The 20,509-nt window shown below is 42.3% G+C and overlaps 1 protein-coding gene across 7 annotated transcripts in view; it reads right to left on the reverse strand.

The window, feature by feature from the left end:
• The window catches only part of ABCC5 (ATP binding cassette subfamily C member 5), a 92,596-nt gene that overhangs the window by 52,292 nt on the left and 19,795 nt on the right, over positions 1 to 20,509 (reverse strand). For 5 of the 7 annotated variants that reach the window (XM_003802841.2, XM_023508650.1, XM_023508647.1 and 2 more), the window contains exons 3-10: positions 11,586 to 11,743; positions 10,809 to 10,964; positions 10,023 to 10,170; positions 4,788 to 5,021; positions 4,481 to 4,654; positions 3,590 to 3,737; positions 1,251 to 1,399; positions 752 to 859 (exon numbers count right to left, since the gene is read on the reverse strand). In XM_003802841.2, the coding sequence (XP_003802889.1) occupies positions 752 to 859; positions 1,251 to 1,399; positions 3,590 to 3,737; positions 4,481 to 4,654; positions 4,788 to 5,021; positions 10,023 to 10,170; positions 10,809 to 10,964; positions 11,586 to 11,743 (1,275 nt within the window). Of the gene's footprint in view, positions 1 to 751; positions 860 to 1,250; positions 1,400 to 3,589; positions 3,738 to 4,480; positions 4,655 to 4,787; positions 5,022 to 5,766; positions 7,402 to 10,022; positions 10,171 to 10,808; positions 10,965 to 11,585; positions 11,744 to 20,509 lie in introns of those variants that run through there. The other 2 variants (XM_023508651.1, XM_012813424.2) reach the window with 2 other exon arrangements.

Genomic DNA, 20,509 nt, shown 5'->3' on the forward strand with positions numbered 1-20,509 from the left:
AGAATTGCTTAAGCCCGAGAATTTGAGGTTGCTGTGAGCTGTGACACCACAGCACTCAACCGAGGGCGACATAATAAAACTCTGTCTCAAAAAAAAAAAAAAAAAAGGACTTATTTCAAGACCAGCCTGAGCAATAGTCGGACCCCATCTCTACCTAAAATAAGAAAAATTAGCCAGGCATGGTGGCACATGGTACCAGGAGACTGAGGCAGGAGGACTGCTTGAACCTAGGAGTTTGAGGTTGCAGTGAGCTCTGATGACACTATTGCACTCTAGCTATCTCTAAAAAATAAATAAATAAAAAGCACTTAGGGTGTCAATGAATCAAAATGATAGTGGCAAAGATCAAGGGGAGAAAACCCTGAGAGTTACCCAATAGCACCACTTGTCTTCTAGGTTTAAATCACTTCAAGGCCCAGTGAGTCATAGCCTAATCAGGCTCAGATTATAGCTCAGATCCAGGTCTAAAGCAGGACCAGATGGAAGGGGCTAGCACTACAGGGAGACACTAAAATCCTGGGAACCAAGTCTTACACAAGAGGTCAAAGTCCACATTAATTTAAAAGGGTGACCAGTCCATCCTGTGGCTTAATTCAGTCTCCTCCACTGCCCCCTTTCCTACCAACTTGCCAAAAGGCTAATGGCAAACCAAAGCCAAGTGCAGCCAACCTGCATGGCCCCTGGGACATAAGCAGCAATTAGTTGTGCCAGGATGGCTCCTGACATGAGGGAGGGGAAAGGAACCACTCACCTTAAATCTGTCAACAGCAACTGATGCTTCTGAAAGGGACTTCACTGAGAATGGTGTTACTTTCAAAGCAAAAGTCATGGAATTGAAGACAGTCACCACTGTGAAAGCCTGAAAACAGGAAAAGAAAAGAATCTGAGCCTGATTAGGTCATGCAGATGTCATCAATTTCCTTCCAGGAAAGTTATAGCCTGACAAATGTTACTGTAAGTTGGTTACATTTATTTATTTTGGGTTACAGTTTTTTAAAAGTAGGGTTTTTATGAGACCTTCAATTAAAATTCTCAGTAAATGTGGAATACAGGATGATCCATATTTTCATAGTTAAGCCCAAACTTAGGTTGTCTAAGACAACTCGCGCACCTCTTGTGAATAAGAGCTGGCTCTCTGCTCTTCCTCTTCTCAGCTCAATCACACATATGGAAAAACACATCTAATTCTTGCCAGAACTTCCAATTTATAGCATTTCTAAAATGTTCCCCATCCCTGAGGGCTCCCTGACCTGTGCTGCTGTCAGATCGAAGCCCAGGGTCATGTGAACAGAGAATGTCACCACACTGGCAATCACCACCACGATGGGAGCCACCCCAACAGTGATGCTCTGAAAGTATCCAGCTTTTTCCAATATCCGACGCTCTTCCTCTCGAATTTCTATGAATAAAAACAAGCCAATTTCAAAGCAAGTTAAAAGAAACCTTGAGATACTGCTCCTCTACCACCGAATAAGACCCTGTTGGTCCTCAGCCACACCTAAGTTTCAAAATGAAAACTATGGAGTAAAACATCTATGGTGTAAATACTAGGTCAGTGTGATGTAGAGGCAATTCCACCAGTAAAGCTGGTCCATAAGCCTAAGGTTTGAAATGTCTAAGTCACAGGAATGATTCAGGCAGAGAGCAGTCGCTACATATGAGGACAATGGTCATCTCCCATTTTCTGATTCTTCCTGTAAGTTGTTTAGGTTTTAAAGGAGTGAAGATATTGTCCAACTGGCAATCTTGTTTTCTTACCTAGTAGCTGTTTATTTTTTGCCTAAGGAATTACAGGAAAGACTATGGCACTGGAGAGTTAAAAAGGACCTGAGATTTCCTAGAGAGCCTGTTGTATGTTGGCAACGTGATAGAAGCTTCCACACCAAAAAGCTGTATGGATGATTGGAAGAAGATGGGTGAAATACAATTTCTATAGGCAGAATGATTTTTCCTCAATCTGCAAAACCAGTATTAACAGAATAACCATGGAGGTCCTCCATGGCACAGGAAGCAAAACAATAAAATGGTGACATATTTCTAAATATAAAAGTCATTTTTCTGAGAGGCGATGCACTACTGTAAAGGTACTACCATTGTGCTGGGAGCTATCATCAGAGCTAGTGTGCAAGTCAAATAAAAACACAGAACTCAATGCTCTTTTCAAATTTACATACACCGGTCAGAGATGAAGGACGGGTGGAATCCCAGAAAGGAGATCATAAAAACTACAGAATCTGAGAGCCAGAAGGGACCCTGAGCAGCCATCCTGCCATCAGATGCTGGCAAACATCCTTTCAGAGTCCATTTGTTCCACTCTAGTGCAAACAAACTCACTATTTAACTAGGCAGCCCAGTCCACTGCTGGACACCTCGGTGTGCAGTCACTTCCTCTAGATGCTTCTTAGCTTAACAGCTCTCATAAATAACCCTGAACATAACATTCCTGAAGGCTGAGTCAGTGAAACTAAAACAGGGACCTTGATCTGAACACCATATTTCTATTCTTCCTGGAACTACATGAACTGTATTCACTCAGTTCCTTGTGAGGTGATGGTCCATTAACAGTGCATATATTTTTATTTAAATCAAGTTTAAATGTACCCATGTATTCATCTTTAAAATCTACAATGCCTTTAAATATGTCCTTCTTCAATTTCATCTGTCTTAAGACCCACCATTGCAACTTTTTTTTTTTTTTTGAGACAGAGTCTCACCCTATCGCCTTCAGTAGAGTGCTGTGGCGTCAACAGCTCACAGCAACCTCAAACTCTTGGGTGCAAGAGAGTAAGCCTCAGCCTCCCAAGTAGCTGGGACTACAGGCACCTACCACAATGCCCAGCTATTCTCTTTTGCTATTGTTGTTGTAGTTACTGTTTAGCTGGCCTGGACTGGGTTTGAACCTGCCAGCCTGGGTGTGTGTGGCCGGTGCCCTATCCACTGAGCTACCGGCACTGCCACTGCAACATCTTTTTGAATGCCCAGTCTGTGCTAATTATTCCTCCTAGTTTTGTGGCACTAATATATTGCAAATGTTTATGCCTGCTCTAAATTTACAGATCAGGTTAGGCCCAGCCACTGACAACCTTGAGCCTCAATATCCATCATTTAAAAAAAATAAATAAAAAAGTTAAGAGTTTCAGATAGGACCAGAATCCAGCCATCCTGACTCCAGCTCACCACTCAGGTCACACAACAACCAACCTCTTGTGCATATGCAACCACAGAGCAGGAGGAGGCAAAAGTGGAGTTCTCCGCACTCATTTGATATGGTCCTCTGAGACAGCCTCATGGCAGGCCAGGAAATCACGGGCAGGATGAGAACATACACAGTGGCTTTGAAACAAAATTGTTCCTAACTATGTGATTTGGGGAAAGTCACAATTTTCCCAGTCTCAGTTTCCTCATATGTGACATGAGGTTATGGGTACAAATCTGTAAGATGCCTTTGAACACAAAGCCTGTATATTAGGACCTATGACATGAGGAATCCTAGATCTACTGTGCTCCAGAAGCAAAGCTGTGTGACGGATCAGACCCAGAGAATCCAAAGTCCTTCTACCATATGAACAGATGAAATCTTTAAACTCACTTTGAACACTCTGGGAAAATGCTTTGACCCAGGCATACATTTTAATAAATTTAATATATGTAAGCACTTCATTCATCTTCTGGACACGGTGATCTGTGGCGGCTACACATTTTCTCCTGAAATATGCAGTGAGTCGTGATGTAAACATCTGAAAAGAAAAACGATACCACATCAAATCGAAGCTCATTCAAACCTGAGAACTACCTAATCTGCTTAAGATCATTCTAAATACAATGAGCATATAATGTTGTTTGGACAGGCCAGATTTCAGGTAGTTGTACTGGTTTTAATAAAAGTGATCTATTAAATTATAATCTAATACTAATTCTTATTTTCTTAAGGCAGTGAAGTTCTCACAGTGATCACAGATAAGGGGAGGCAGGAGTGCCATATCAGGTAGCACCAACTTGAAACCAAGTGATTCAAATGCTGCTGTGTTACACAGGGGAGGGCTCACCTGCTGTTGTTCTCCTTTGCTCACACTCTTTTTCTCCTAATAGTTTTTTTTGTTTGTTTGTTTTTGAGACTGGGTCTTGCTGTGTTACCCAGGCTAGTCTTGAAGTCTCAAGTTCAAGCTATCCTCCCACCTTAGCCTCCCAAGTAGCTGAGACCACAGGTGTGCATGACGGTGCCTGGCTAGACTCTTTTTAAAAATGTCATTAGGAGCCTCTGCCTTTATGCAGATGACACTTTAGTTCCTCTCAAGTCACATTTCTGTCTATATGGACCGAGCACTGTCCAACTCCAGATTTTTCCAAACCAGGTTAAATGCTTTTGAGAAAATTTCCAACCAGAGATGTGATACCCCTGTGATCTACTATAACCCAGTGGAAGTAACTCATCTCCTAAGGAGAAACTGCCATGACACAGTTCGGAGGCTTACTTACTCACCATTGATGGATAAAAGAGGATAAAAACAGCTGATCCCAGGAAGCCTGTTGGTCCCAGAATAATTACATTATAAATCATGCCTAAAATGGCAACGATGGGTCCTCCAGCCAATAAGCTGCCAACAGCGGCTGCCTCAAACATCCTCTGCCCATCATTGGAGCAAATGTTGATGAGCTACGAGATACAAAGAGTAGTGAGGGCACCGGGCCAGGGCACAGGTCACTTGTCTCAGGAGGAAGATAAGGACACAGCAAGGGCCCAGTGGAAAGCAGCAGGTCATGCTGGGAAGCAAATACTCCTCACTCACCTCACCCAGGGACTTTTCTTTAATGTTCTTTAACTTAAGGATCTTCTTAAATGCCATAGTTAGGATGGCCCCCCGCAAACGGACACCAGTTCGGTAATTCAATGCCCACGTCAGTGCAAGCGACCAAGACCGCACGATTTCTGTCAGGAGGAGGCCCAGGACTAACAGCAAGCTGTACTGCAGGTTAGACTCTGTTGCCTGGGTATACTCCAAGAGGTGCTTCACCATGAAGGCCTACAGGGAGAAACATACGCCACTGTCAATACCCCCACGGCACCCACACACAATGCCACGGTATTATGTTAAGTTAGAAAGAGTAGGCGGCTCCACTGCACGGCGGTCAGTGTGCGCAAAGGAAAACCTTCTCGCAGGACCAGACGCTACTGCAGCCTGCCTGCGGTGATGGATTCAGGGCTTTCTGCAGGAGGTGAGTCTGATTTGAGACTTTCTTTGTAAGGATGCTATCAAAACCATTACTCTTTCTAATGTAACATAAAACTGTCCATGAGCTGAAATTAATTCTAAACACATGGTCATTCAAAAGTATATATGTGACCTTATTCCAGTAACTCCACGCATGGATACATTTCTTTAAATGAAATTAAGACCTTTTGGGGGATTGTTTCAAACGTGCTTATTTGATAAAAAGGAACAGTGTACCTACAGTTGTACTGGGGAAGAGTGAGAAGTGCATTTGCAAAACATTCCTGAAAATAAACATCAGCAGTTTAATAGTACAGAAGAAAGCAAACAAAGCAGACTATCAAAACTTCAGAGACCCTCCCACGGCCCCCCACTCCCGACTCCCTCCCAAAAACGAAAACGTGTTACCTCAGGTAGCATATGTCTAACACCACCTGCAGAGGGAAGGCAGCCAGCCCCCAAGAACCACGAGTGCCACCTCCAGCTCTGAGGTCCTGCAACGCCGGAGCACACACTCACACAAGGCACATTCAGCAACAGTATTAAATACCAGAAGTGGGAAGTAACGCACTTTTATTGAAAATGAAAAAAATATAAAAGTACCATCTTCAAAGAGCATCTCACAAACACTGTACAAAGGAGCATTGCAGTAACATACAATGGGAACATACAGAGTCGGGTTACACAGGGCTGGCCGTCTAACAGGTCATCTGGCCTCAGACTGTTGTTTTAACTACACACAGTGGAAATACACAATAGAACCAACATCTGTTTCCAGAGTCCGAAGTAGTACACCAGGCTGACAGCACTCAGTCAGGGCTCCTGAGGTCGCAACGATTCTGCAAGGGAGTGGATTCTCTAGGAATAAAGACTTTGCTGCTAAGGAAAGAGAATTAAAAAACAAAACTAAACTAAAAATTCTCCCAAAAAGGTATTCTGCTCAAAATTGCTGGTGCTATTAGCGCACCAAGTTGAGAGAAATCACCTCTGCTTAGGACAGAATACAGGATTCTAGGCCTCAAGGAAAAACTGGTGGTACCCTTCTGAGTTTTTTCCAGTCCTTGAAGCTAAAATTGATCTTGACAAAAAATAAAATAAACTACAACAAAAGAGGGCCAAATCAATCCCCCACCCTAAAGGAAGAAAAAAAATTTACCTGAAACCCATCCACTCATCTATCCTGATTCCTTATAGCACAGGTTACTACGTGCCAGAGCTGCGTCACAGACAAAAGGGCAGGCCAAATGTGACTGTCCTGAGGGAACTAATCCTGAATTTCAAAACCCAGACCCTCCCTGGGTTACTTTGTGTTTCTCATTTTTTTTTTTTTTTTTTCTGAGAGTAAGTCAATACCAGATGTCCACTAGGTCCTAGGAGAGATCCCCACCAATCAGATTTATGTCAGTCCCGGCAAATAACCTGATCAAAATGGGAGATTTCAAATTCCACAACTACTATATTCCACCTTTCCCCTCCCTCAGCTTTTTAGGTTTAGATCCATTGCTTGGGTCAGCACTGCATACAGCTGGCTGTTGGTTTACTAGCAAGAAGATTGGCTTCTTTTCCAGTATGCAATCCAAAATGTGGAACTGAGTCAGAGGGTCAAAGCCCCTTTTCCTCACGTGAAGCAACTCAGTGAGATGGCGGTGCAGTGAAGCATGTTCCCACACACCTTGGCACTGATGGAGCAGTCTCCAAAGGAAGCTGAAGGGACAGCAGGTTGTTGCTTTGGGCTCCTTCCTTCCCATACCTTTAGAGTGCCGTTTTTTCAGCACTGGGTAATAGCATTAGCACCCCCCAGAGGGGAGGAGCAGGGAAGGTAAAAGGCAGTAATGAACGTTTACACTATGCAAAACTTTCAAAGGGGGGAAAAAGAGGAAAGAGCAGATTAAAGATTTTCCAACACATAGGTTTTTTTTAAAAAAGCAATGACATTTCAAACCATTTTGTATGGGATAAAGAAAAAAAGTTTTTATGAAAAAATCCAACCAAAATTTAGTTTTTAAAAAGTTACAAATTTATCATTTAAATTTAAACAAAGTGGAAGAAAACTCAAGACTGTCAGCATAGCTGTCTGGCTGTGGAAAGCATTCCCAGTGAATAAACTTTACCTTACCTGAACTCTTGGCGAGAGATTCTGCCCAGCTTGACTCTCTCATTCTGACCGCAGAATACAGCCATCCTGAAAATTCTAAAGAACAGCTTCTGTCACTGGTTCCACTACAGAGAGACTCCCCCCAAATCCAGATTCTGACAGCACCAAGCAAGCTGCAGCTGGAGAGAGGCTGGAAGGGTGGGAACTTACCTCTCTAAGGGTTTTACACTGTCCTTTCCCCAAAAGGCCCTGGAGCAGAGTTAGCATCCGTCAAAAGAGATAGCACTTAGCACTGCGGGAGGCAGCCTTCTCCTGCAGGTCTACAGGGACGGATGCGAATTCTTTACACACAGATCACAGGTCAGGCCTGGTCTTTTGTTTTATTTTATTTATTTTATTATTATTATTATTATTTGCAGTTTTTGGCCAGGGTTGGGTTTGAACTCGCCACCTCCGATATATGGGGCCGGCACCCTACTCCTTTGAGCCACAGGAGCCGCCCTATTTTATTTTATTTTTAGAGACAGAGTCTCACTTTGTCGCCCTCAGTAGAGTGCCGTGGTCTTTTAAAACTGTCTTAATCCAGGCAGGCCCCAAACCATCTCTGTAAGTTTAACAATTTGGCTACTGTCTTCCTTCCATGGTCAGGACCATGGCTCTTACAGATTCTGGAACTCCATTAATGTTAGGGGTGACCCTAGGGTACCCTGCACACAGTGCTGGTCCACTGGCATCACCAAAACCTTGGATCACTCTGTTGCATAAATATCTGGCATCAGCTGGCTAGCAGTTAAAAAACAAAAGCAAAAACACAACAACTTTGATTGTGTTTCCCTCATTCTGTGAGTGGCTACCAAGGTTCAGTGAGACCTGGGCAGGCAGGACGGGGGAGGAGGGGTACAAGAAACAAAGATGCTACATTTGGGGAGCTCACATGTGGGGAGTCTGTTCTTAAGTAGATTTCTATAAGAACAGGTTAAGCTAGTTTGAAAGTTGTGCCAGATTAGAAATTTTGCAAAATCTAAAATGGATGTTCCTCCAAAGGATTTAGGTCCACAGATGAGAGGTTTGCTCATTGCTAGTACTAATCTCAAAACCTTCCTGGCTCTCCACTCTCCAATTAGAAGAGCTGCAATAGAACTGGAGCTCCAAAAAAGAAGTTTGCACTGTTCACACATTCCAATCTTTATTGTTCACACTCTGAAATCTTTTTATCCATGAAAGAGGAGGGATAAGTCTGCTGCTTTCTCAGTCCTAAACACTGACCTGAGGTATTCTTCCCCAAAAGGGCAGAGAAGAAAAAGCAAGCTGCTGTTCTCCTGTTAAAGGAAGGCTCTCGGCTTTCCCTGGCATCTAGAAGAGTTTACTGAAAATTAGTAGCCCAGGACACTGCACCAAAAATGAGAAGTTAAGGAATATACGGATGCTCAAGGGAGTGACTAGAAAGCCACAAGCTACACGTGCACAGGTAACGTTTTTCAAAAAAAAAAAAATTAAAATCCCACAAGTCCATGGAATATTTTTTTCTTTTTTAAAAAAGGGGAACCAATGACGTTCTTGTAGGGACCAAGTGGAAGTGAGAAAACCCATTATTGCTTTAGAAAGAAAGCCTGCGTATGGCGCTACCCGTATAACAATTCTAGGAATGATCAGAGCAGCCACCAACCCTGTAGTGAAACAATGACAGAAGCTCTTCTTGGGGGAAGCTGGCTCTAGGAAAGTGTTTGCCAATTTAGTCAATAATATAACATTTCGATTGTGTGGTCCTTCTTATTTATATAAAAGTATGTTAGTTGGTCAATTAATATGGGAACTCAATACCAGAAAAGTAGTGTTTTCTGCTTCAGAAAAGAGATTTAACACTTTAACAAGAAACATCAAATATTAAAGAAAATCAAAAATAATAAAAATGTAAATTAGTTTTACCTAATCACCATGCATCATGATTGTGTACTTACCAAAACCATGAACCTCCAGCTTACCCACACACGGAAAATGCACAGTATAAGCAGTACTACTGATCCGATGCCTCAAGGCAAATATGTAAAGAATAGATTTAATCAAAGTCTCAAGTGCAAGGCAGCACAGCAGGTGTAAGGAACAGGTGCCCCGAAAACAGTGTGAACATCAAAGGCTTTCTCACCTACTCTGCTTTAGTATGGACTGAGAAACGCCACAGCTGCCACCCCAATATGCCACACCGTTCACACCATAAACCAGACTTAAAGTGGACTCCAGGTCAGACTCTCAAAAACCTCGACAGTTCTCTCGTTTTCTCAGGACTCACTGGCCACAGACCACCAAACACGTGACACTCTGCCTCCAGGCATCCGGCGTGTCATTGGTGCTGGCTCACCAGCCACACCACACAATGTTCTCTCACCCACTCACAGCACCGCAAGAAATGTTTTCCTGGACCAAAGACACACAACCAAGAAGCACAATCCCGTGTGGCACTGGAATCAGCTCAGTTTCTCCCCCGCCCCAGGAAAGCAAGCCAGTTCCATTTCTTCTCTGGCAACAGTGTCCCCTCATCCTTCCAGCTGCTGACAAGCCACCGTTTGCTCCCAAATCCGTTGACCCCTTTCAACAGACCTGGAGGCATCTCTAAGTCTACCTAGCCCAAAGCTGAGCACAACCCCTGCAATAGAATAAGAGTGTTAGAGCTGGCCGTGGCCGGGCCCCTGGAGACTGTCAGGAAGGATAGTTAGACTTACTGGTCCGCTGAAGCCAGCCAGCTGCGTGATCATCAGGCACACGATGGACAGGACGAGCCTGGTGCGGCAGAAGATCCACACAACCCTTCGCAGGGAAGCGGCGTCTGGCCCCACTTCATTCAGCTCTTCTTGCCACAGTCTCTCTAGTCTTAACAAGTGACACGTCCTTGTTACACTCTCCCCGGGAGAAAGGACACACCTAGCTTCCTCCTGCCATCACTCTTTGTCTCCAGGCTTTCTCACCACTCACATAAGTCTTTCCTTTAAAACTGTGTACAGTCTTCACCTTCAGGAAAAAATACCCTTCTGAGGTAACTACTGATTTACCCTAGATAGGGAGCCCCGCAGGATGCAGAAAATGACGAGACAAAGCCTTTCCTTCCACCCAGAAAAGTTACCAATGAGTAAAATTTGTAAGAACTCCCTTTCTTAAGGGTCCCCAACTCTTTCTGAAGGTTCCTGTGGTAAAGTGTAAAGTTGTGAACTAGATTTTAATCATGACAATCAGCTACCACAAAAATGTACTCTGTCACAAGGCAGCGATATAATCTCCCTGCAGACTCAGGAAAAGAAGCGGGGCTGAGAGAGAGAGAGAAAGCCCGTGGTTAAAACAGAATCAAAGGTGAAATAGGAGTAAAGCAAAAGAGCAAAGAGAAAGAGTCATCCCAGGCCACCCTCCCTCCACAGGACAGCACGGCTCTCCTGGGCTGTGCCGCGGACTTCAACTCCTAGCTCAGGCCCTACCCACCCAGCACCGCGGGACAAGGGTGGACCAGAGACGCCTACCTTCTGCAGTTCACATCAGAGGACTCGTGCTTGGACAAAGACCACACGTCCTCCATTAAGAGCTCCCCCTTCTTGTGGGCCTTGCGGGCCAGAGGAGAAAGCCATGAAAATGTCGTGCAGGAGAAGAGCCCAGCATTGTCCACTGGGTGCTGGTGTCTAAGAAGAGAAAATCAAAATCACAAAACTGTCAACACATACCAGGGGGCCAACCTATATTTAAAAGACTGTATAGGCTGGGTGCAGTGGCTCAGGCCTATAATCTCAGTGCTTTGGGAAGCCAAGGTGGGAAGACTGCTTGAGGCCAAGTGTTCAAGACCAGCCTGAGCAAGAGTGAGACCCCACCTCTATTAACAATAAGAAAATTAGCTAGGTACGGTAGTGGGATCTACAGTCCCAAAACTCAGGAGGCTGAGGCAGAAGGATCACTTGAAGCCAAGAGTGTGAGGTTGCTGTGAGCTATGATGCCACTGCACTCTAGCCCAGGCAACATAGCGAGATTCTAGCTCCACAAAAAACAGAAAAATTAGCAGGGTGTGGCAGCATGCGCCTATAGTACTAGCTCCTCAGAGAGCAAGATCACTGGAGCCCAGGAATTCTATACTCCAGCCTTGGCAACAGAAGGAGACTCCATCTCAAAAAACAAAACGAAATGAAAACAAAACAAAAAGCCCTATCTGGCAAACAGAGGTCTTCCCCGCTGCTCTAGTCTTAGTCTGAGTTCTCAAACATTCTTTTGCTGCTTCACTGACATGCCATTTGAGCAGCAGGGCCTCTTACTTGGAAGTGGTCCGGATAGGCTTCAGGACATTCAAGCCATGGTGGTATTTTCCCTTGGGATGGTCCTCATCCAGGATTCGAAGCTGAGAATGCGTAGAGACGTCCAAAGAGAGGCCCTCCGCGCGGGCTGCTGTTTCCAAAGCATCTTGGCATTCCACCTGTTCACAGACAGGGAGAGAGAAAGGAGCACAGTTAACATATGGGTGAGAGGCAAATCTAACTGATGTAACAGCCAACCAGCTTCGTGTCCACTGAGTAATCCCACGGGTCAGGAGGTTAAACAATAACTTTGTACAATATGAACCCATTAAAGAACATTCAGCTAGATATTTAAAAATTTTTTAACAAATTTTTCTTTGTTGAGCACCTTTAGGTTTACTGAAAAACTGAACAGAGAACATAGAGCATTCCCATATAATGGGTTCAGGTCAGACAATTAAGTTCACAAACTCATCCTAAAGGAAGTGCTACGGACCTCAGGGCTGAGTATCACTGTGCTCACCAGATGGCCAAGCGCAGACTCTGTAGTGACTGTAGTGAGATTCAGCAATGAGGGATGTTAGCACTTTTTTAACTTAACTGTCAGATCTTGTGCCCATCCTTTCCCCATCCGTTTTGCTTATTAACATCTTCCATTAGTGTGGTGCATGGGTTGCAACGGACGTGCCAGTGCTGACTCATTATTAACTGAAGTCCACAGGTCATATTAGGGCTCACTCTTTGTGTTGTGCGTTGTAAAATGTACATTTTTAATCACCAAATGTTTTCTCTTGTTTCTCAAAATGGACTGAGAATCAATTACTTCACTTTTTTTTTGAGACTGAGTCTCACTATGTCACCCTTGGTAGAGTGCTGTGGCGTCACAGCTCACAGAAACCTCCAACTCTTAGGCTTAAACAATTTTCTTGCCTCAGTCTCCCAAATAGCTGGGACTACAGGTGCCCACCACAACACTCAGCTATCTTGTTGTTGTTGTTGCAGTTGTCATTGTTGTCTACCTGGTCTAGGTTGGGTTCAAACCCGCCAGCCTCAGTGCATGTGGCCGGTGCCATAACCACTGTGTTATGGGTGCCGAGCCCAATTACTTCACTTCTAACTGTAAGTTCTACTGCTTATTTACTATAACAAAAGTTTCACAATTGGCCCCAATTAAATGGCTCTCTGGCGCAGTAATAGTCTCCTGTCTCTCATAAGCATGGAGAACAGAAGGTGGGTCCTCACTCGCTGCACAGCTAAAGAGCCGGGCTCTGCCTTCCCTGTAACAGTAACATGAGGCAGAAGAAATATAGTTACATATTATTTACTATGAAGCTTTTAAATGTTAATTAATTAGGTTAACAAAAAGTACATGTAATTCAGGTCTGACTGTAATGGGGGGGCTGAATATATCCATCCCATTTACTCTAAAAATCGCTCTAAAAATAACTCTGAAGGTAACACAAAGTTTATGCTTTCCTGTTGTAGAAGGAAAAGCTTCATTTTCCTCAATTTCCTTACCTTCCTTTTCTCTCTGAGCAGGGAAACTCAGATTATCACAAACATTTCCAACAATTATTGTGAAATACTAACAATGGACAGACCCCCCACACACACATTGAGAAATAGTTGGTACAGCATCAACACACCACACCTTACAAAAAGCAGAGTCTATTTTTATACATCACCTCTTTCCCACAAAGAACAGAGGCCACTCAAATATCAGCAGAACTGAAAGGGTGGCTTTTGTGAACAGGGCTCACTGGATGCATATGCAGATCAAATACAACAGCTTTAGTTCACAGCACAGTTAGGCATCTTCAGATAAGAAACCTACTTGGTATCAGGCAAGTTTACAGCCCTGGAAAGCACAATTGTTTCCTTTTGCGAAAAGGCAAACCAGATTTCAAGAGACTAAGAGCGCAGAGACATGCACTGAGGACTGCTGGGCAAAGGTTTTTTCTTACTTGCAAGCTGCATGTGATCACAAAGGGAAAAACAAAGAGCAAAAAACTATTAGGTTAAGAAAGAAGAAAGATACGCTAAAAATATAAGCACAGAAAAAATATATAAGCACATATACTACAAGTGAGTAGTGGAACGTCGGAATCTGTACAAAATAGGTACAGAATGATATAAGGACTTTGTTTGGATACCCTTATTTGGATATGTATCCAAAGCTTCAGAAGAAGATGATAGATTTTAAAAATACTTCAGGTACACACTGCATTTTTGCCAAAACGGATTATATGCTGGGCCATAAAGCAAACTACAATAAATCTCAAAAGACCTATATCATACAGTGTATAGACTCTGACCACTTTGGAACTTTTTTTTTTTTTGCAGTTTTTGGCCGGGGCTGGGTCTGAACCCACCACCTCTGGCATGTGGGACCAGCGTCCTACCCTTTTGAGCCACAGGTGCTGCCCACTTTGGAATTTTTAATTAGCACTCAGTAATGAGAAAATCCCCAAATGTTCAGAAGTTAAGCAATACAATTCCAAATAATATAAATTTAAAAAGACATTAAAATGAGAACTAAAAAATGTTTCGAACAGTAAGAAACTGAAAATCATCAAAATTTCTGGGGTGCAACTAAAGCAGAGCATAGAGTGAAATTCTGTTGATGTTATTGAGACAGATTCACCCTAACCATCGCCTCAGCCCAGCTCACAGCAACTTCAAACTCCTAGGCTCCAGTGATTCTTCTTGCCACAGCCTCCTGAGTAGCTAGAACTATACACACCTACCACAATGCCCAGCTAATTTTTCTATTTTTAGTAAAGAGGTTTCACTCTTGAACTCCCGAGGTTAAGTGATCCACTGACCTCCAGCCTCCCAGAGTGCTAGGATTACAGGCATAAGCCATCATGCCTGGCCATAGAAAGAAATTTTGATTGCTTTAAAAGCATATATTAGTTTAAAAAAAAAAAAAGACAGAAAAATCAATGCTTTAAGCTAGGGGTAAACAAACATTTTTCTCCAAAGGGCCAGACTTTAAGTATTTTTTATAGGCCAAGAGACAAAAATCAAGGACATTTTATAGGTACTTCTATTCCAAGAGAAAATAAATTTCCACAAAAGGTTTGCAAATAAAATTCAAATTGTAATAGAGTACAATTTTTTATAATCCAGGTCTACTAATAAAAAGAATGTAATTCTTTTATGGAGCAGTAACTTCTCACTTAACTGGGGTTTAACTGGGTTTCTCTTTCATCAAAATCAACTGCAAATCTTCATCTGTTAATGCTGACTTGTAATGAGATTTTGCAATTTCATCTTTGAAAATGTCTTCACAAAGATAGGTGTTACCAAATATAGAAATCAATGCATGCGTACCTGATTTTAATTGAGCATATTTATCTCTTGGAAGGCCTTACAGGATTTTATTATATTTTTCTCTTGTCATTTGCCTTTATCATGCCCTTACAATGCTGATTAATCACTGCCCATTGAAAATTGGGTGGAAGCTACCAAATGGCACAATTCAATGGATTTTTTTATTGTGGCAAAAAAAAATCTAACATAAAATTTGCTGGCTGGTGCAATGGCTTACTCCTGTAATCCCAGCCCTTTGGGCAGCCAAGGCCAGAAGTTTGACACCAATCTGAGCAACATTGTAAAAAAAATCAGCCAGGTGTGGTGGTGTGTTCATATGGTCCCAGCTATTCCAGAGGATGGGGCGGGAGAATTGTTTGAGCCAGAAATTTGAGAATCGATCATGCACTGCACTCTAACCTGGACAATGGAGCCAGATACTGTCTCAAAAAAAAAAAAAAAATTGCCATTTCAGCCACCATTAACAGAACAATGCAGGGGCATTAATTATACTCACAGTGTTATACAACCATTGCCACTACCTATTTCCCAAAACAAATGGACCCTAAAATATGGACATTTCCTTTGTACTTCATTGTGCTCTTAAAACACTGCTGGAATCATAATTTCTAAAACTCTATCCACTACACATCTGTAGTATGTATGAAGCAATGTATGAAGCAGCTTGATGTTATTTATAATTAAAACATTAGTTGTCATCAAAATTTACCACAGTACCATTTTACATTCTCATTAGCAAAGTCTGAGAGATCCAGCTTCTCCACATCCTTATCAGCACTTGGTACTAGGATTATTTTTTATTTTAACCATTCTAACAAACACAGTACAGCATCCCACCTTGGTTTTCACGTGTGCTGCCCTAATGGCAAACGATGTTTAACAGCTGTTGACATTGTCTTTAGGGAAATATCTGTTCAAGTCTATTGCTCGCTTTCTTTCTTTTTCTTTTCCTTCTTTTTTTTTTTTTTTTTTGAGACAGAGTCTCATTCTGTTGTCGTGGTGGAGTGCTGTGGTGTCAGCTTAGTTCACAACAACCTCAAACTCTTGGACTTAAGTGATCCTCCTGCCTCAGTCCTACCCCCACCCCCGAGTAGCTGGGACTATAGGCACCTACCACAATGCCTGCCTAGTTTTTCAGTTTTTAAGTAGAGATTGGGGGGGAGGGGTTGTCTCCATCTGCTCAGGCTGTTCTCCAGAGCTCAAGCAATGCACCCACCTCAGTCTCCCGAGTATTAGGATCACAAGCATGAGCTACCACGCCCAGCCCTACTGCCCATCTTCTTCTTCTTCTTCTTTTTATTGCTCATCTTCTAAGTATACTGTTTTCTTGGTGTTGAGTTTAGAAAGCTTTTATACATTCTGGACTCCAGTCAGATACGGATTTACAAATACTTTCTCCCCTTTTCTGGAATATTTTTATCCTCTTAGTAGGTCCATTCACAAAGCAAAATTTGGGCCAGAACTAGTGGCTTATGCCTATAATCATAGCACTCTGGGAGGCCAAGACCAGCAGATCATTTGAGCTCAGGAGTTTGAGACCAACCTGAACAAGTCCTTTGTCTCTATTAAAAATAGAAAAATTAGGCAGGTGTAGTGGCATGTGTCTATTCTCAGCTACTCAGGGAGGGTGAGGTAAGAGGTTCTCTTGAGCCCAGGAGTTTGAGGTTCCTGTGAGCTACAATGACCAGATGACACCACTGCACTCTAGTCTGGGTGACAAGACTGTCTCCTACAAAAAAAGCAACGTTTGTAATTTTGATGAAGTCTAAATGACTGACCTTTTCCTTTTCTAGATTGTGCTTTTACTGCCATGTCTAAGAAATCTTTTAACCCTAGGTCATGAAGATTTTTCTCCTAAAAGTTTTATAGTTTCACATTTTACATTTAGATCTGCAATTCATTTTGAGTTCATTTTTGTACAAAGTTTAAAGTTTAGCCAAAGATTCATTTTCTTTCTTCCTTAGATTTCAACTGTTCTAACACCATTTATTGAAAAGACCACTATTTCTTCTTCAAATTATTTTGCACCTATGCCAAAAACTTGGCCCTACTTGTGTGTGTCTATTTCTGGACTCTGTCCCATTAATCTACAGTATTTGTCGGTTCCTGTACTGATACCACTAACTTGATTAGTACAGCTATAAAAGAAGTCTTAGAATAGGTAGTATGATAACTCCAAATTTATTCTTCCTTTTAAAAATTGTTTTAGCTATTTTGGCTTCCAAGCAAACTAAGTGCGAGAGTTAGAAGAGTTTTAACATCTTTTAATGTTTTAGAAACATCAGAAAAGGACAACCTGGTATGCCATCCATCAGTATGCTTCCATGAGAAAGGCATATTAGCACTAAGAGGAAACTAGAACATTCACATTCTTTCAGTCATTCTTTCAACAAATAACTTACCAAGCACTTCCTATATGCAAGACTATTCCAGATGGTGGGAACAAAAATATTCCAATTCCTCTGTGTATAGTACCCTCATTTCACTTTCCTTATGTCTAAAATACCTAGTGACAGTTTTCACCAAAAACTATTAATAAAAAAGTAACTAGACTTAATAAAATCACCACCCTCTAATTGCATGAGTTTTGTTCTTTTGACTGTATACAACCATGTCATGTTCCACCACCCTGTTGGTAATAGCTTACTTCCTGTATCGGAAAATGCCAAATTCAAAAGCTGTTTAAAAAAATTCAAATAAGAGTTGGCAGGCAAGCCTTCACTCCCCCAGGTTTCTTATGAAAACTGTAGTGACATTATCAAATGCCTGTGACATGACAAAGACTGAGGTCTTCCATCTCGCCTTTGACTTTGGAACAAGGCTCTCAGTATAGTTTCATCCTGACAAATAAGTGTATAGAGAAGTCTATATTGTTGATTTAAGAGAATCACAGTAAGCAACACACTCTCCAAATCACACCCCTATTCTTTCCTAAACATTTTTTCCAAACTGTCAAACTTAGCGTATCTTTACTCACTGCCTACAAAGTCTGACACTTAAGTTCACAAATTTGCCACCGTGCACTTACATGGGCAACACTGTACAAACAACTCGGGGAGGTCTCCTAACCTCGGCGTATCAGTCTCCTGGCTCTGTTCCTGTGGATGTGCTGAATGTGTTCATTATTCATCGTTGTTGCTGCATGTTTTGTGTTCAATATTCATCGTTGTTGCTGCATGTTTTTGTGTGCCGTCACAAGAATGTCAGAGTTTGAATTAGAGCAATGAACAAACATTACATTTCTTGTTAAATGTGGCAAGAGTGGTGGAAGTGAAATCAGAGACAATAGTCCAAGTTTATGGGGACAATGCCACAAAGAAACCAGCCGTGTGTAAAGGGATTAAAGATCTCTGAGGGGAGAGAAAGCATCACTAATGATGAGAGGACAGGGCAGCCAGTAACGCGCAGAACTGATGAACACATTTTAAAAAGTCATCAAATAGTATGTCAAAACCATCAGCTGACAGTGAGAAACATAAAGGTAGTGGACCAAAGAAACATCCATAGAGACGGCAATGCCTGTGGCTCAAAGGAGTGGGGCGCCGGCCCCATATGCCGGAGGTGGCAGGTTCAAACCCAGCCCCGGCCAAAAACTGCAAAAAAAAAAAAAAAAAAGGTAAAAGAAACATCAACAGAGAAACAGGAAAATCTTAACTGAAAATCTTGGCATGAGAAAGGTATGTGCAAAAATGGTCTGGAAGGAGCTCACCAATGAACAGAAAAAAAAGCAAAGAGCTCACATAGCACTGTCTGTGAGGGAGTTTTTACCCATTAACAAATAATCCATATTGGAACACATTCCCTACTCACCTCATCTGGCCCCCAATGACTTTTTTCCTTACTCAAAGATAAAAGAAACATCGAAAGGAAGACATTTTGATGACATTCAGAACATCAAGGGTAATACAAACAACAGCTTTGGTGGTCGTTACAGGAAGAGTCCCAAAATTGCTTTGCAGGGCGGATTAGGAGGTAGCTGCTGTGATTTGGTGCACAGCTTCCCAAGGGGGGGACTTCACAGGTGACTACAGTGATATTTAGTAATGGGTATGTAGCATTTTTTCTAGGATGAGTTTGCAAACTTAATTGTCAGACTCTGTATGTCAGGAAAATGAAATATCAGATGGGAATACGAGGACCTGATCCCAGATCCTCTTTTTAAGGGAAACATAGTTCCACTTCATATTTGCACCCAGTTCCTTCAGGGATAGGATTCTCAAAACAATAAGCAACAGGTATTTAGCTGTTGGCAAGAACACCCACATGTTAACATTTAAAAATTAATTTTAAAAAAGCCTGGCATCTGTAGCTTAGTGGCTAGAGTGCCGGCCACATGCACTGGTGTTGGCGGATTCGAATCCAGCCCAGGCCTGCCAAACAACAATAGCAACTACAACAAAAAAACAGCCGGGCCTTGTGGCGGGTGCCTGTAGTCCCAGCTACTTGGGAGGCTGAGACAAGAGAATCGCTTAAACCCAAGAGTTTGAGGTTGCTGTGAGCTGTGATGCCGAGGGCGACATAAGACTCTGTCTCAAAAAAATAAAGAAAAAGAAAAAGGAATTCTTATATTCCAACAAAACCATTTTCTTTTATAGCTTTAATATATTAATACCTCCATAGGCAGAATGTTCTCATACCTGGAGGCCATAGTGAAATACAGTGATTTCAAACATAGATTCTAGAAGGCAAATATATCACAGGTTTCATTGCTGACCCCGCCAGCCCTCAGCATGTTAACAGAAGACCACTTTAAGTTTCAGTTTACTCATTTTCACAATGGTGCAGGCCACACAGAGTTGAGAGGAATTAACAGGATAATGAAAAGTGCTTAGAAACGTACTGGGTACACAATAAAACACTTGAACACATTAACTATATTTCCCAAATGTATCTATTCGATAAAACTTAGAGCCCATCTCAACTATTTCCTCTTTTCTTTAGCTTTCCTGGACTCTTTGAAACTCAGGGAATGTACTTCTGCCCTCCTATGTCTTCCCTGCAACCTACACTTCCGCAGTAGGACGCTCAGAGAGCGCAAGCTGGCTCACTACTTGTCTCCCTGGCTCCTAGCACAGCCTAGGGCTTGGCACCTGTTATTCAAAGGTCAACTAAAATACCTTCCTGATGCCTCACGATCTGCATTAATATCATTTAATGTTGTATAATATACCTCTAAGGAGATCTTAACCATTCAACTTCTATTTAGAGTCTCTACATGTCTGGCTTTTTGTTAACGGTATAAAAATAATTATAGTTTATTTTTCTCTTTCTGGATTATTTAAGATAAATTCTGTCAGTGGGGTTATACGATTAAAGAGTATAGCTCCAGTTGGGCGTGGTGGCTCATACCTATAATCCCAGCACTCTGGGAGGCTGAGGCAAGTAGATCACCTGAGCTTGAGTTTGAGACCAGCCTAAGCTAGAGGGAGACTCCACCTCTAAAAATAGCTGGGCGTTGTGGCGGGTGCTTGTAGTCCCAGCTACTCAGGAGGCTGAGGCAAAAGAATCACTTGAGCCCAGGAGTTTGAGGTTGCTTTGAGCTACGATACCACAGCACTTTACCAAGGGCGACAAAGTGAGACTCTATCTCCAAAAAAAAAAAAAAAAAA

Source organism: Otolemur garnettii, unplaced genomic scaffold (assembly GCF_000181295.1).
Source record: "Otolemur garnettii isolate 467f Iridium unplaced genomic scaffold, OtoGar3 scaffold00263, whole genome shotgun sequence".
In the NCBI taxonomy this organism is placed as follows: Eukaryota; Metazoa; Chordata; class Mammalia; order Primates; family Galagidae; genus Otolemur; species Otolemur garnettii.